Below are 16,751 nucleotides of genomic sequence, written 5' to 3' on the forward strand. Positions count from 1 at the left end.
GGTATGCTTTAGATCTAATGCACAATCCTTTTGCATCTTTAGCTTCTATAGAAGTATAAAGGAAGAGTTATTTCTAAGTTTATGTAAAATGCATGTAATCTTTCTTCCTATAAAAGATCAGTCTGAAACTCAGTATGTTTATAAAACAAAATGTAATATTGYTATAAAAGTGATTGTCCTTTAACCACTCAAGACAAGAAATCTTCAGAGAAAGCCATCTAAATGTTGATTACTCAATTCTGTTCTGAAATCAGTCAAAATTGATTGAAGGTGTTGTGGCCATCTTGCCACATATTATGTGGCATTATACTGCATGCATGTCTTGACTGAACATTTTAAACTTTAAAAAGACCTTAGTATTAACAAATCCATTTGATTTATTTTCAAATAAAATATAACTTGCATTTGATATGAAGTACAYGTTGCACAGGAATCCCTCTCTAGGAAGTTTACATTAGTTGTGGTAAGCGTTAGGATAACTACTACAGCATGTCCTGGACTTCTGAAAGTATTCTTTCTCTGGAAGAACTAAAAGGATCATGCTCTCTCTAAAGCCACACAGGAAACAGAGGCACAGCTGGTGTTGGTGGTTATATGCTGTGATAAGTGTCAYGCAAGATTGCTTTCCAGGAACTGTACCTTCCAGCAAGGCCAGCGCAATGCCAGCCCCACAGCAGTGTGCCTCTGATCCTGGCATATCCCACTACTGCAGAAAGCCTGTGCAGCAGATGCTGAAGATATCAATGCCACAACAGGGAAGCAGAAGGTTTGGGGCAGGCCAAAGGGGTTTGATGGTGAGAAGAGGGGACCTGACAAGTCTGCGTTCCTGACGGTGGTTGATAAAAGTGAAACGTGCACAGCGCTGTTTCGGATCCACCAAAATGAATACAAGCCTGCCCTCCTGGGAGCAATTGCTCTGGCTCCCTGCAAATGTGGGTCAGCATCTCTGTACGGGTTAGACTGGCAGCTTGTGAACAGTGTTTGCTTTTACCACAGAGGCAGAGGTCTTTAATGAATGTAGACCCAACGGAGGACAACGAACAGGTTTGTCTATACCCCTCTGGACTAACAATTAGCACTTTACTGAGCTGTGTGCCTGAAAACCTTGGGAAATGCAAATTTCCTCTGGTTTCCTTCTGCCCTAACTGCAATGTTAAAACTTCACACAGGTCTGTGAAAGAGCTGTGTAAGGTTTTTTTTATAATATTCTTTGTGAAGATTATGCTGTTGCCTACCAAAGGTTCATTTGAGGTTTGTACAGGGCTACTGGTGGGCATTTAGGGAGCTCTTGTTTCAGCCAGATCTCTTGTGCTCTTCCCCTCAGCCTTTGCAGGCACTGTAATATGCTTTCTGCAATAGCACATGGCAAAGGAGGATGGTTTTTCAAACCATGCAAAGGCAAAGCAGAAGGCTGTGTCTCTGAATGCACAGTGGGGAAAAGATCACTAAATTCGCCTGGAAGACACCACACATAGCTGCRCTCTTCTGTCCCTCCACTTAGGAGGGAATCTTCTGTCCAGAGATACCAAGCAGAGCTCATAAAAACTTCCCTGCACCTAAGTGCTAAGTACCAATCTAGCACTGGGCAGGTGCACAGTTTGTACATCACATAAGATCTCCATCTGTCTCTGTGCCTGCRTGTACAATAGCCAGAATACAGTGAATTGTAGTCCCATTATCACAGAATGATAAACTGAGGTGTAAAACCTAAGGTATTGTTAAAGGTGCTAAAGGGTACAAAGGTAACAAATTTGGGATTTTGGAATTTCAGATTCTGACACCTATATACAAACCAGCAGATTCCTTACTGTTAGGGAATGGCAATGTTCTTGTATACTAGGCCAGGAGCTTGGAATGGAAAAGTAGGCTATTGCTCTAATTACTTACCAGTTAGCTTACATATTAGCTTGTACATAGCAATATTTGAGTAACTCAAGATACTGTTCTATTAATGATGCCAAAAACATCCTGACAATATAGGTTCTTGAATCATTCTCTTTTTTAGTATTGTCATAACTAATTCTGTTTCAAGCACAGCTTATTAGAGACCTAGCATGCTGACAATGTTACTGAGCAATTCAATTAAAGAATGCATGAAAGCTGTAAGAATCTTACTACTGGTGCGAGACCTGTCTCTTTGTATAATACAATCAAAAATGGATGTTGCTCATTGTACCACAYGCACTGCAGAAAACATGGCAGTACAAAATAATCTTTAAAGAAGTGTTAAAAAGAATATAGTTTGGAGAGCATACTAGCAAATGCTTTCATTTTTGAACATATTGCTTTTTAAATATCCCCTCTCACAGAGCATCTTACAAAGGTCRCCCATGGTTCCTCTTTGCTTTTTTCATTTATGTTTTATGAGGTTACCACTATGTCTGAAAACTTCTCATACCCTTTGCTGCTGCTGTGGTATGGTGCTACTCGCAGCAGGTACAAGGAGCCAACACAAGCACCCTCAGCTTTAACTTCACTCCCTCTCACCCAGCATTAATGATGCTGTGGCTATAGGGTCTTTAGCAATTTATGATGCATGAACAGAACAGGAACTGGTCTATATATCTGACTGCTTTGTTAGYCCTGAGGCAGTACGAACAGTTAGTAAATCTGTTTTATGCTGGCCATGCAGCATTAAACCAAGTAACCTGCATACACCTGAGGAAACTGGTCTAATTAATCAGTTTGCAGGATGAGGCCCTCTAACGTAACCAGCAGATATAACTYCTACTGCACCCAGCAAAGAGCTTTGAGTAGCAAAGTGCCAAGCAAACAGTTCCTCTGCATGGCATGAGTACGTTACAATCGCTTTACCTTTAAAATAGGTCTTAGTCTCTTATTTCAATAGCTCCATGAATGGAATTAGATGGTAGAGGAATTGCTCCAGTACTAGGAGTTATTCTGTTCCTTTCKACTACTAAGTTGAAATCAATTTAACTACATCCTTATGCAAAAACTCTAATCTTCAGTGAGGGGAAAAAAAAACCTATGAATTTTTTTTCAGACATTGTTYCCTGTGTCTGTAAACTCAATGTAAAATTCATGTAGAATTCTGTATTAAAATGGTTTTAATCATGTAAGTTTTATGGTAAGCTTTCCCATAAAGAATATCTATAAAATATAATTTCTTTAAAAAAAAAAGCTGGAGGTCATTTTTAGTAAGAGACATTTGCTCCATTTCTGTGTGCTAACATATGATTCTCATATCTTCGGACGGGAAGAAGGGCTGGCTGGGACTTACGCTGTGTAGGAGGGGCCCCTCGAGTCAGAGATGTAAAGAACACATGAAATCAGAGCAATGGACTAATGTGTCTACAGAGGAAAAGGCCAGATGATTTCCTGCTGCTGTAAGGAATACAGGCCTTGCACTGAAATATGGATGACTGATATGTCTTAGGAAAGATTTGCTTACCAAGAGTTGAGATCCGTTCATGCCCAGTTTTTCTACAACCACAGCAGATTCGGACATTCCAAACTGAGGTGAGGGGAAAAAAGCAGAATTAGTGAAAGAGTATGCAACTTTTGTAAGCAAACTTATTAATTTTTTTGGAATATTTAATACTTATTAATACTTAATATGGAAATACTTAAGGTTTCAGTAGTCTTTATATATTCTATTTGGCATGGATTGCTAGGAGAGGGATACTGGTCAGAGAAACAGCAGTGCTCAGAAATAGGTGGTAGCTTCCACACAAGAGATAAAACAGGATATTACTACTTTCTTTGGAAGAGATTACAGGGGATAARGGCTGATAAAATCATGAATTGAGGAGATGAGGTGAAATTATGAAGCAGCAAGTGTAACAAATTGAGCGGTGAGCATAACGGAAACAAATTGTAGAAATTCAATTGCCGTTGAATAAGAGGTGGCCAGAACTATAAACAGGTTGAAAAGGGAGCGTGTGAAACAGGTCTATTGGTAGCTGTACCACCACCCCAGGAAATGCTACGGCACTGCTTGTTGGAAACTGAAGGCCAGGGCAAAAGAAAGCCTGGTCTTTACGTGCCTGTTCACCAACTCTGTGTTGGCTGCTGCCTGGTTTTAGGAGCAGATGTTTGGGCTAGGTGTGTCTTTGGTATGAGAAGGTAGGATAGGCCCTCAGCTCTCATGAGGGATGAGCATTGCTAGAAAGCAATTCATGTTCAGAAACAGGAGCTCTTCTCAGTAACATGACTTCTTTTTCCTAAGCAAGTTGGTGTTGCTTATAAAATAAAATGAAATAAGAATGCCCAGAAGCAGTATCTCCTCATAATGGAAACTAAATAGTAACTGGAAAAGTAGTGGATACATTGGATTTCCTTGATTMAAACAAACAAACAAACAAAAAAACAAAAAAAACCCTCAAAAAATAAACTGGGCTGAAAAAGTCCTAGAAGTCTCACTGATTGCTGTTATATGCTTTAGCCTGGCTTTTCAAAGAAATTGCACTGTTACGCACAAAGTAGAAAGAAAATCTAGACCTGTTTTCATTAAGAATGTATAGCTCTTGAAATGAGTTTTAGTATTCATAATACTTAATCAAAGTATTCAGTCTGTCTATCTGTTTCAGCTCCATTAACAAAATGAATTTTAAAGCCAGATCCTATAAATTAATTTCATTAGTTCAGATGTGAGCCACTRAGCTCTGGAAAATTGTTAAATGCATGATCTTGATCTTCAGAAAGAAGGTAGGTGTCTGCTTCCCATAGCTGTGCAAGATCTCCCTGCAATTTATAAGAGGCTTAGAATGAGCATCCAGGGCTTTTCAGGAGTGGATCAGTGACGGTTTAAACACTTGTTTGTTCTAAGCAAGCGAACTATGCATTTCCTAAGGTAATTCTTTACTTCTAGAATACTTTTCTTAAAACTGCCCTTAGAAATGTCTGAAATGAAGTATTTTATCTACTTATTTTGATTCAAGCAGAAAATTCCAATGTATAAATCTGCTTGTTTTTTAGTGTTAGGATTTCTGAGCTATTCAGACAATTTGTTTGGCCTATACACTGATATTTCTGCATTTGAGTTTATAAGCTGCTCTTTTATTCTCTGACTGGGGGAGCACTGCTTGTTTGCAGTTCAGTTGTGGCTTCGGGATCCGATCGCTGATCACATCACACRTGCGAGGGTTGCTGCGGGTGCTGCAGCCATGGCTGGGGGGAGCGCTAATTTGCCACTACCACAGTTGTACTGATGTTGGAGGAAAGGAGAAGGATTGAGATAACACATAGTTTCTCCTCTTGGCTTTTGCCCGTCTTTCTCCAATTACTGACTCCAATGAGCTCCTTCTCTTTGGCTTTGCGTTACGCTGTTAATCAAGCATGTAACTTTCATGCAAGGGAAACTTTGTTCTTTTTACGTTGTTAGTTCGTTAGACAAGAGGGTGACAAGCTGACGTCTCACTGTTTGTGTTTAGTGATGGTCACTGAACTGTCACCATTTTATTTCCAGCGTACTTCTGGAGGACGCAGTGTCAGTCAGAGTGCACAAAAGCTGCTGTGACTTTCATGAACTGCTGTCCAACATATCCCGGTCTGTTCGCTGCTCCCTGCTTAGCTGCTCTCTCGTGTACCATGCGGTACTCAAACCTCCCCCTGAACCCAGAATAATAATTCTTCATTCTGAGCCCTTCTTTAGCGTGTTTTCTCGTCTGAATGCTTCAGAAATACTAATTGCATTTCATCAGATCACTTTGTGAGATCAAAACTGTGGTAATAAGGGGAGCTGAGGTGCATGGGAAAAATACCTTCTAGTGTCCAGTGGTTTTGAAGTCTAACTAAAATCTCTAGGACCTGTTTATATATACGTATATATATGTGTGTGTATCACAGAATCGCACAATCACATACACACACGTGTATATGTATATCATACTCAGTAATTTGGCGTTTTTATCTTCTGAGCAGAGCTCCCACTGACTTTTGTTGCAATTCTCAGTTCTCACCACTTCTGCAAATCAGAGCCTGGGATTTCACGCCAGGCAACGGCAGGTTTTGTACGGGTGACTTGCAGGGCCCCAGGTGAGAGTGCCGGGTTGGGGCAGTGACAGCATCCGATATGTCAAGGCAGAAATCAGCTGACATTACCATAAATTCATCCTCTCTCTTCCAGCCAGTCCTGGCCTTGGCCCCTTACTGTTTCCGTATCAGCCCAGAGCGGGGCACAAGACATAAGTCTCTCTGCATGGGAAGAGGCAGGTTTTTGTGAATGGAAAAAACAGTGCATGAAGAAGCAAGTACAGACTGTTGTAATATGGATGTAAAAGGAGGCAAAATCTGGTTATAGAGGTAAACCCAGTTCTGGCACTTTTAACATCTGAGTACTTGCTCCTGCAACCTTAACGACGTTATTTTATGGTTTGTGTGTGCGTATGCCCCGTCCGCGGGGTGCGATGCTTGCAGCCCCCGGCAGGCAGGCTGCTCGCAGAGCCGAGGGCCGTAGCCGGCGGTCAGCTCGGGCTCCTTGCGGGCCGCTGCCCAGCGCTGTGCGAGCTGCCGGAGGCGAGCCRCGGCTGAACGGCTGCCGGCGCTATGCCCTGAGCCGCAGGGTGGCCAAACAGCGGTGGTTATAGTGCGGTCGTTGTATCGCTTAGCTACCGTGACCAGTGATGTGAGCGTGGTCACAGGCATTAACGACTTGATGCGCACGTGGAAGAGTAAGGTTATAACACTTCTCTTAAGAAGTACGAACTCAGTAGTTAACCACTTGCCTACTGAAATTTCCCCGGAAGTTTGAGTTGCTGAACAACTGTTGTTAATTTTCTGTTTTATATTCTGGTATAGAATTACAGGGTACTTTAAAATTTAATATCTTCTATTAATTAATCTGATTTCCTTTAAGATGAAAGGCTTTGAGCTAATTAATCCTCTGGGTAGCTTTCCATGGTAATAATAGAGTTCACAGCTTAGCTGATACCTTATGATTAAGGTATGTATTAACTTCATGGAACAGGTTAGCTTTTTCAGCCTGGCGACTGTGGTCTGCCTGTGATCCATCTGCATTGTAAAACTCTTTTAAAATTGCATGCGTGAGAACAGGGAATCCTTGCACAATGTAAAAGTGGACAAATAAAAATAATGCAAGAACATTTAAAATTTTGGCCTACTTTTTATGTGGTTATAAATGCAACCATTGTAGAAACACTTCATAACACTAGTTTTCCTCAGAAAAATTGCATGATCCTTCAATTAAAAAGGATGAGAAACCTTGGTAATAGATTAAATTCTCATGTTTGGTGTAAAGCAGGTGCTATCTAAGATTGTGCACCACAGTTAGAAGTAGAATGCACACAGGTCAGAAAAATTCTAGATGTAAAATTATATTGAGAAACTTGCATTGAAAAAACAAATGTAAAATGAGATTATATAAAATGTTGTGAATGGAGTTATTTATCTTATAGGTATCTCTGTTATTTAGGGATATAGGTTATAGGTATCTGTCTATCTTGTAAGTATCTATTATCTATCATATAAGTAAGTCACAGCAAAACCTGACTCATAATGTTCAGTAGGTTACAAGGAAAAAATCTGATAGCCAAAAAAATAAGAACATATCTTGGAGAAGATTATTCAAGTAGTGAAGGGATGACTGAAGAAAAATCTGGAGTATTTTGCGCACTTCAGGTTATCTGCATATACTTTGCATTTCAGACATTGCAGAAGGAGTAAAGGTACAAGGAGACAAAGGAATGATTAAAAAAAGCAAGCCTTCAGGTACCTTAAGACTATATCTGGAAACTACTGTTGGTATGTGTGCATTGAGAAGAAAAGATGAAAAGCAGATTGTTATTGACAAGCTGTAAATTTTAAAGTGATGTTCAAATAAAAAAACTACACCCACTTCTAATGAAATGGTTATTTCCTCCCAGAAAGAAAGTGTGGCATGAACTATCTTTTCTAAGAAATATCCCTCCAAGCAAACATTTTTATATGATTTGTCATGTAGGAGATCTTAGCTAGAAGAATTAAATTTCTATAAAAACTGGGAGAACACCAAGAAACTCACRAGATTATTAATACAAATGAGTTTTTGGGGGTGGTAATTGCTGACTAATCTATTTTTGGTACCRGTTAATGTCTATGCTATGTTTAGGATATCTGTATAGGTTTTACAAAGATAAATAAATCCAGCAAGGTTTCTGCTAGCTGAATATAGAGGAACTGTCTCGCGTGTTACATGTACTTTCAGTACCTGTCTTAGGAGATCTGCAACTTGAAAAGCTGTCCAGCTCTCGCATTCCTCTTGAGACGGTAGTTTTGTGGCCATGTTGCTATCCAGTGAGAAAGGCTTGATCTATACGAATAACAGTGAACTGTTGCTTCACTGGTCTTTACTGAGCTGCTGTAGAAATCCTAAGAGGAAGTCCTTTTTGCAACTTTTTTCCTGTTTGCGCAGTCAAAGTGCACGCCTTTGAAAAGTGACTTAGGAAGTACTGATATGCTGGTGCAAGTGACCCTTCTGAGTCTAAGGAATCTGTAAGGGTTGTTTTATATTAACATATGCAAGCATCCATCATTAATGAAGTTGGCCAAGAGGGTTCTGCTGAAAACCACTGTATAAGATATTTGAGTCATCAACATCTGATTTATTTATAGGTGCAACTGTGGTGTGACTATTTTTCATATCTATTATAAAACCTGTCAGTGATAGCTAAACCTGGCTTGCTGACCTTGAGCTCCTTTGTGCAGCTGCTTGGATCCTCCTTCAGACCGTGTTTGACTTGGTCCTGGGTTTTGACACACTGTGCTGTGGTGTTTATATAGAAGAAACAGAGCTTAGTTACAGAAGTTGTGCTTCCATACAGTCACATTAGTTAATGTCAGACTTCATGTYGAGTCTGGGCACCATACTCGGGCTCAAGAAAGTCACTCAATTACTCAAAGGCAATATATGTTCTAAAGAAGGTTCCCCCCCCCCAGGCTCTTAGTACTGTTAAAGAACAAATTCTTTCCAATACTATGTTACCTTTTTAAAAAGGTAAGGCTATGCATGTACTGTTTATACATGCATGTATAAAATGTGTGTACTGGGTCAGACCAGAAATTTGTGTAGCCCAGTATCTTGTCTTGACTGTGACTGGAAGTGGGATACCTAGGAAAGGGTATAGAAATAGGGCAAGCACCAAGGATATCCCTATACTCTTCCAGTCTCCAACCGTTTTGAACTGGGGGATGTCCTGGGCTGGGTGTGGGTGTGTGTGGGGGGAGGCATGTTATCTTCTATGGAGGGAGCTGTGCAATGTCCTGGGTCGACTTGCAGCTGGGAAATGCTCCCGGCAGCAGGAGGAGGAATGAACACACCAGTCTGGCAGAGGCTGGGCCTTGGAGGTGRGATGAAGTAGTGCCAAAAAGGCTGAGGGTGGCACTTCTCTGCCCTCTCCACCCCTGTCCCCATCCAGCCATCTCCTCCAAGCTGAATCCCCCGCCCTGCTTCTCCTGGTCCCTATTTACCTCTAGCACAAAGCACGTTCCCAGTTTGAGATGAGCTGCATATGCAATTCTTAAATTGGAGAAGGGGTCAGGGTACATATTCTAAAGTGGAGCAATAAGGGAAAGTTTGAGAGCCATTGCTTTATGCATTGGGCAACAAAATTGTCAAGATGCAGCTGCAGCTGCTGAAACAAACCCAGATTATTTTGCTCAGCAGTTCTGAGTCACCACGACAGGAGAAATAGGAAAGTTTCCATAAAAGGCTGGAGACCAATGAATGAATATTCTGCTTTCCAGTTACTCTTCCTGTTTTTTTCCCAAAGCAAAATGGATTTTGGGCACATTTTCAAAGATTAAAATGGATTCCAACTAAGTTAAAATGTCTCATCTGTTATCCTTCTTTAAATTTTCCTGCATATATTTTTGCTGTTAGTGACTGACAGGTCAGATATAGGTTGTTGCCACCAAATACTCTTAACTCTTTGCTCTGCCATGACTTGCCAGAACATTGAACCCAGCAAAACTCAAATCCTGGTATTTCAGAAATGCAGAATTAACATAGATGCCCTTGCAACTTAAACTTTGTCTTCTCAGAAACGAAAATAATCTGAGTGCCTGGCCATGCATGCTCTAAGAAATAACATGTTGAATTTTGTAGAGTTTGATCTTAAGTATTTCCAAGGGGGCAACACGTCTCTGGACAAGATGAGGCAGCAATACCATCTTCTAGTGCGTGCAGAGGAAAGAGGTGCGTGTATCCCATAAGGGATCTGTGTGCCTCGCTTCAGCACAGGAGCAATTGCGTGAGCAGGTCCCTCGCGTATTATTGCCGGAGGCTGGCAGCAGCTGGGTGGGAGATGCATGTGGGTGATAGGTTTAATGGTTGCTTAGGGGAAATGGCTAGGTAACAGATGCCATCAGGAGTGAAACGTGAGTAAAGTTAAGTTGCAATGCTGTTACTTCTGTGATACAGGCTGTGTTTGGTYCCTGAGTAGGTGTAAGCGGTTCCAGTTCAGACATCTCAATGACAGACTAAAAACAGTGTTTTATGGGCACTTTGCAGCGAAGTGCGTGTTGCCAGCAGTACGGGCTCCCCTGCCCGCCACGGCCTGTTAGGCCAGTAGCGTTTCTAGGAACCACTGGGTGCCTGAAGATGCTCCTTGCTGCCTGCCGCCCTCCGCTGTTGTGTTGGTGCATGGCATGGGAGCTGGATCCGGCCCCGGCTGCGCATCCCCCTCGCCGCCCCGGCTTCCCTCTTCCCTGCATGGGTGCTCGGTTGTTGCTCTCCACCTGCTAACCTTTGCCTTAGCCGCCTACCATCGCCTGGGCTGACATCTCCTTAGTTTTGTGTTCCTGGTTTTTGGGAGAGGACCCTCTAGGGTCCGACGTGATGCAGCTAGTCGGCAAAGCGGGATGCAAGGAGGAAGGGTGCCCAGCCCCGGGTTTAGGGTTCACCTCCCTCTGCCAAGCGAGACGTGTCGCGTGGGCAGGTCACGCTCAGGTCTGCCTTCCTGGGGTGGCTGAACCGCAGGGGCTGTCGTTTTGTCAGAAACTGTTACCTCTTGCGTTTCGGTCTGACTAGAGCATTGATCACAACAGCATAATTAAACCCGGGGACGGGGGGCTGCTCACCCGGGATCCTGCAGCTGCTCTCTGATACTGATACTTATGCTGGCTTCATCAGTGCTGTGGTTTTCTTTCCTCGGGCGTGCGCAACAAAGCGATAGCTTGTTAGCGCGTGTGTTTCCTCTTGCTTTTCACTGCTTCCAAGGGGAGTATTTGAAAAACCCTTGGCTCRGAGGACCCGGGCTTGGTTACTAATTCTGCTTAGTACCCTCGTACTCCTAGTTACSCTATACCAAAGCTCACGGCAATCTGAGTAAATACGTGCCCTTGAACACATGTTGGCTGTGGGGATGGGCGGCCTGCAGAAGGGGGGGCCTCCAGCATCCCCCAGAGAAGCAGGGACGAAGACGTGGTTTCTTTGCAGATGACCGGGCCCCAACAGCCCCTGTTCGGGCAGGCTGCAGCGACCCGAACGTGAACCAACACCAGCCCTGGGCAGGTTGTGCAYGAAGCTGCTGCATACGCTCTTGAGCCTCTTGATCTGGCATGGAAACCGGTGGGTTAAAATGTTTGGTGTGTYGAACCGGAGTCATTAACCGCTTTCATCAGTGCTGTTTACTATTGCACTCCCCCCAAAAGTGGCATTGGAGCTGGTGCTGTGTGCCTGGTAGGGTAAATGTGAAACACTTGGGACAGCTTGGGGGAAGATTTGAGCCTTGGAGCCCCCAGAACTATACAAAACTGATTCGTATAAATTAAGAAATTTCATTCTTCTGGAGCCCTTAGCRAAAAAGGACATCTAATGCTGTGCCCTACCTTGCTCTCTTGAGAAGCACCAAATATCAGGGGAATCTTAGTTAATGTGCACATTTTAGACACCAGATAATTTGACCTTTTAAATAGAAAGGAATTCTCATACGTAACTCCTGTACATAAAGCAGGGTTAACAGACCATTATAGTATATATTTGAATGAAATTATTTCCTCCAGTTTGGAATGTGCAAGCCACATAAGAGACATGTTTTTACAGGCTACTGCTCCTTGGAGTTTCATAAAGTCAGTCCTCAATTTGCAATTTCATAGAAATCACTAATGAGTACAGAAACTGGTTCCTAGATCATGCCATTAACATTTCTTACAAAATAGGGCTATATATTTTCATGAACATAGCCACTAAATGTGTTAAGCTTGCTTCAAAACTTTCAAATCAAACTCTGCTTTGCAAAAAGAAGGAGGAAAAAAAGGCAGCTGCATGCAACATTTTATTGGATATAACACTGGAATACTGCTCTCATTAGCAAAATATACTTGAGCAAAATCTTAGCTAAGGTATTACTTTATACAAAATATAACCCATTGGCACTGATATTTTTATGGCCATTTTGTGCAAAAATAACAAAAAGAACATGACTTACCATATACTCCTTGTTTTTCTTTTCCCAGCACGCGTGTTGGAGTTGATTCCAAATAAGTTAAAGGAGCAGTTTCTCATGTCTGCTCTCTCCCCTTAAACTCTCCCATATGTTTTTTGTTGTTGTTAGTCTGATTGACAGGCTTGGCATTCATGGTGGGTGGGAGAAAAACATTCTTAAAGTAAAAAAACTAGAATAAAGTGTCATAGTCTGAATAAGTTCACAGGGGACATTGGAGAATGAAGGCTTACTCACGGCTGTCTGCCTAGAACTTTGATAAAGTTTTGCTAATTGGTTTTGGGTTTTTTTTYCATTTAACAGGAAAACAAAATAACAGAAGCATAAAAGCCATAGGGCCTGGAAGGGACCTTGGGAGATCTAGGCAGTAGAGAGGCAGGATCACATATAACTAGAGCAAAGTGGCTCAGTTTTGGAAGTCAGTTTGGTAACCCCTTTTTCTAACTGCAAGGTTTTGGGGTAGCACCAGCCTCACTGTATCCTGATGTAGACATGGCAGGAGGAACAAATATAAATTCTGTGCTAGACTGCTGGAGAAGGTGCCCCTTGGTAAGGCTCGTATTTGCTATCCAAGCACCAGGTGGCCTGGAGCTGGACCCTTGGCCATCAGTTTGATCATGCTGCACTAGGACATCCTCAGAGATGTTTGTCCAACCTGGTCTTAAAACCTCCCCTGAAGGAGACTTTTATAACATCTCTTACATCCTGTCCCTGTGCATCACTGTCCTTACACATTTTTCTGTTTCACTGTTCCCTAACTTAACTCTTTTTCTTTCTGAAAATTAATTTGTTTTTTTGTTTCCTTTGCCTGTTGAACCTGGTGATCACCCACTGTACTGCACCTTTGGAGTGTATACATTTCTCTCTCCTTTATAAAAACATATGTGTGTGTGTGTGTATATATAAATATATATATTTTGTGTGTCCCCTCTTTCCTAAGGAAAGAAACCCAATTTCTTCAGCTTTTCTTCCTAAGCAGTGATTTATAGAGCTTTTCTTAGTCTTTTTTCTCAGCACTCTTTTTAATTTGGCTGTGCCTTTATCGGAAGCAAGGGTGGCCAAACTGGTCCCTGTATTGTAGTTTTTTTTCCTGTGGCATCTGTACCTATCTCAGTGATATCTGGATGTACTTTAGAAGTGCGCTCTTTATTTCGACATCCATGTCATTAACAAAATACTGAATACAGTTAAGGCCAGAATAAATCTCTATGGGACTTGACTTGAAATAACCTCTGAGTCTGAAAGTGAACCACAAGTATCTTCTCTGAGAGCACCATCTGAGCACTTACTTATGGTGCTTTATCACACTTCTGTAGTTTGCTTATGATAATTTTACGTCGGGCCACAACAAAAGCCTTTATGATCATATATACTTCATGCTCCTAATCCACTAGGCATTTATCCTGTCAAGGAAGGAAATAAGACAGGTTTGACACAGTTTGAGTTCACTTGCATTGTGGTATTAAACAATTTGTAAGCATATTGAGGATCATAATTTGCTGTAGCGTATTATCTGTGAGAACTGAAGTTGGTTTGATTGTTGTGTCCTTGTCCTCCTTTTCACCTCATCTCGAAGGATGGACGTTTGCCCTTCTCCAGCTCCTTTCCTGGCCTGCAGCGTGTGCCGAGTTCCTCGTGCTCGGAGTTCGAGGATTGTGATGGCTAGGTCTGTACCTAATCCGTATGGCGAGTTTCCATATGCCGTTCCTCTTGGAGTGTTCTAGTCCACCTTAACGTAGGTAGCAAATACTCCGAGCCTTTCAAGCTGGTTCCTAACCCTTACTGAAATTAAGCATCTGGTCACAGTTTACCATCTTGTGTAAAGACTGATTGAATACTTCTGTTTTCTCTGACATTTGTTATTCTCTTTTTTCCACCAAGTAGTGGATCTATAATTCCCTCTGTTTTCCTCTTACTAATATTTCAAGAGCCAAAGCGACTTGAATGGACTTTGGGTGAACTTGTGAGCGAGGTGAGTGTCATGGGTGTTTGCAACAGTGCTCACAGGTAAGCACTGAGGAAGGAGTTTCTTACAAAAATGTTTCTGCAAAATGTCTTTGGGTGCTTGGGACAGCTTAGCTTAATCAGTCTGGCATGCGCCTGTGTTTTTGAACTGTTTTTCATTTTYCAACATTTGATTTTTTGGAAAATCYTGCTGAAATTATAAAAATTACACAACAAGAAGACATTCAAAACCACTTCTTTCTATAGAGCAGTGCTGTATTGCTTAAAACTAGCTCATGTTCTTACAGTAAGTTAAATGGTATGCCAGATTCATAAAAACTTTTGTAACGGTGTGACCTTTCTTGGAATGTGACTCACAATGTGGGATAGTCAACAAAACCTTCCTGGTTTTGCAGAACAAGTGGGGATTAGGAGCTGTAATCACTGGTTACGTGTGACAACGTATGCTGTAACATGTACTACTGTGGTTTTTTGGGTTTTTTTTTTGAATTGTAGCTGCATTTTGGATTTTTCTGCTGTAACAGTTGAATATATGAGGCACAGAAATGGAGTTCAAGAGTTCTGGGTGATGTCTGTGAAACACAGATTATTTTTTATGATTTAGATAAATCAATTAGGGGGTCTTTCAGAGGCCAAAGGRAGCTTGGCCTGTCTAAATACTTAATGTATCTTTGCAAATCTCATTATTTTCTGTCCTGGTGTTTTCCTCTCTCCCTCTTTGTTTTTGTGAGAGGATTTAATGCTGTGTAAGGAAGAACCATAGGGAGACTTAATATATCGGTGATTTCCCACATGTTATGAGAGCTTTTATGTTATAAAAGGAGTGTATGAGTTCTGTAATTTTGACTTTTCCTGTTAGCTTTTTAATACTGTTGTATTTTTGGTTACCTAGGTAAAGTTAAGCAGTTAGTAGACATTGTCTTTCCAGTTCTATTAACTGAATATTACATTCATTGTTTTTGTTCATTGTGTTTTAAGTTGTAGTACAGAGCCGTAATCTATAGTCCATCTCTGGGCAGTTATCTCAAGTCAACATAATTTTTTGGAGGATTTTGGTATCTAGACTATGTTACTGAAAGATAACCAGATGTACATTGTAAAGAATGAAGAGCACCTGTTTTGCATTGCTTAATTGAAGTCTCTATTTACTCTGTCCTAAAAAGTAAAATGTTTTCCCCCTTGTGATCAGAAAAGACCAACACCAAAGAATCTTCAAACAGAAGAAACAAGCAAACAAAAAAACCCTTGTTAAGAATGATTAACAGCATTGCTGTGCCAAAGAGACAGTGGCTGAAAACTGATTGAAAGCTTGTCAGCTTTAAATCACTTCCACTATATGCAGTTTGCTGCATAGATGCAACCTCTTTCTTGTTTCACTTGTTCTTCAAACCATTCCTGAGACAGGTCCTTCCCCCATGTCACTTCAGCTAAATTTAAATTGTTGTCAAATGCTAGCTTTCCTCTGCTTTGTGTCACAGAGGCTGGGTATATAAAAACCGTTGTCAGGGGCACTTGCTTGTTGTGTTATTGCTCAGTCTTCCAAAATCTTTTATATGGCGGTGATTGGTTTCACCTTCTCTTTGAATCTAGCGACAGATACATAAACTGTCCTAGAGACGTGTCCTCACACTAACCATGCATTAAAAATKTATTTATTCTCATAGGTATTTGTTTAGAAACTAAATTTGGTACCTAGCTTTCTTTATCTTTTCGGATATTCTTGTTTCTAACTAGTACAATAAATATAACACCAGAACCCAACCTGCTACGAAAGTGACATAATTTATTAGAAATTCTCCCCCCCGCCCCGAAGGCTGCAATTGATGCTGAATTGCTTGGGTGTGATATCTTTCACATATACTCTGTGTTCTTTGCAGTGTAACTGAGCCACTTCTTGAATTGTGTTTATCTGAACACCTTGGCAGAACCTGCTGCCTGTTCCTCTGGAATCATACKCTGGCTTTTATAGTCTGCACTTACACATTTTATGTAATTTCTTTATAGAACTCTTCCTACTTTGAAATCCATCTGAATCAAATATCCTGATAAAATACAGGAAAATGTATGAACAGATTTCCATCTGGCAACATTTATATATGTTAAAATATAGTGAGTAATTTTAACAACAGAAGAACAATACTGTTTCATTGTGCCTTGCCATATCATTTAAATAACATTCCTAGGCAGTTTAAATTTGAAAAGCTGCAGCTGATGCTAATTTTAAATTATTTTGTTTGTTATTTTGATGGATTTTGCTGGTAGAATGAATCCTGGGTTAAACACCATTGATTTCTTTGTGCATTGATATGTGTAGAAGGTCTCTCACCATTTGCATGACACTTTGAGTTGAATAGAAAAATATCAAATTAATACCTAAGCTCCCAA

General features: G+C 41.1%; 1 protein-coding gene across 4 annotated transcripts in view; it reads right to left on the reverse strand.

Moving 5' to 3' along the window:
* BLNK (B cell linker) overlaps nt 1-8,252 on the reverse strand; it is a 103,619-nt gene extending 95,367 nt beyond the window's left edge. For all 4 annotated transcript variants that reach the window (XM_026061940.1, XM_026061941.1, XM_026061939.1 and 1 more), the window contains exons 1-2: nt 8,168-8,252; nt 3,413-3,475 (exon numbers count right to left, since the gene is read on the reverse strand). In XM_026061940.1, the coding sequence (XP_025917725.1) occupies nt 3,413-3,475; nt 8,168-8,242 (138 nt within the window). In that variant the 5' untranslated portion in view covers nt 8,243-8,252. The remainder of the gene's footprint in view (nt 1-3,412; nt 3,476-8,167) is intronic.
* Between the last annotated feature and the right edge of the window lie 8,499 nt (nt 8,253-16,751).

The sequence above is a fragment of the Apteryx rowi genome, unplaced genomic scaffold (assembly GCF_003343035.1).
Source record: "Apteryx rowi isolate R43461 unplaced genomic scaffold, aptRow1 scaffold_188, whole genome shotgun sequence".
NCBI classification, from domain to species: domain Eukaryota; kingdom Metazoa; phylum Chordata; class Aves; order Apterygiformes; family Apterygidae; genus Apteryx; species Apteryx rowi.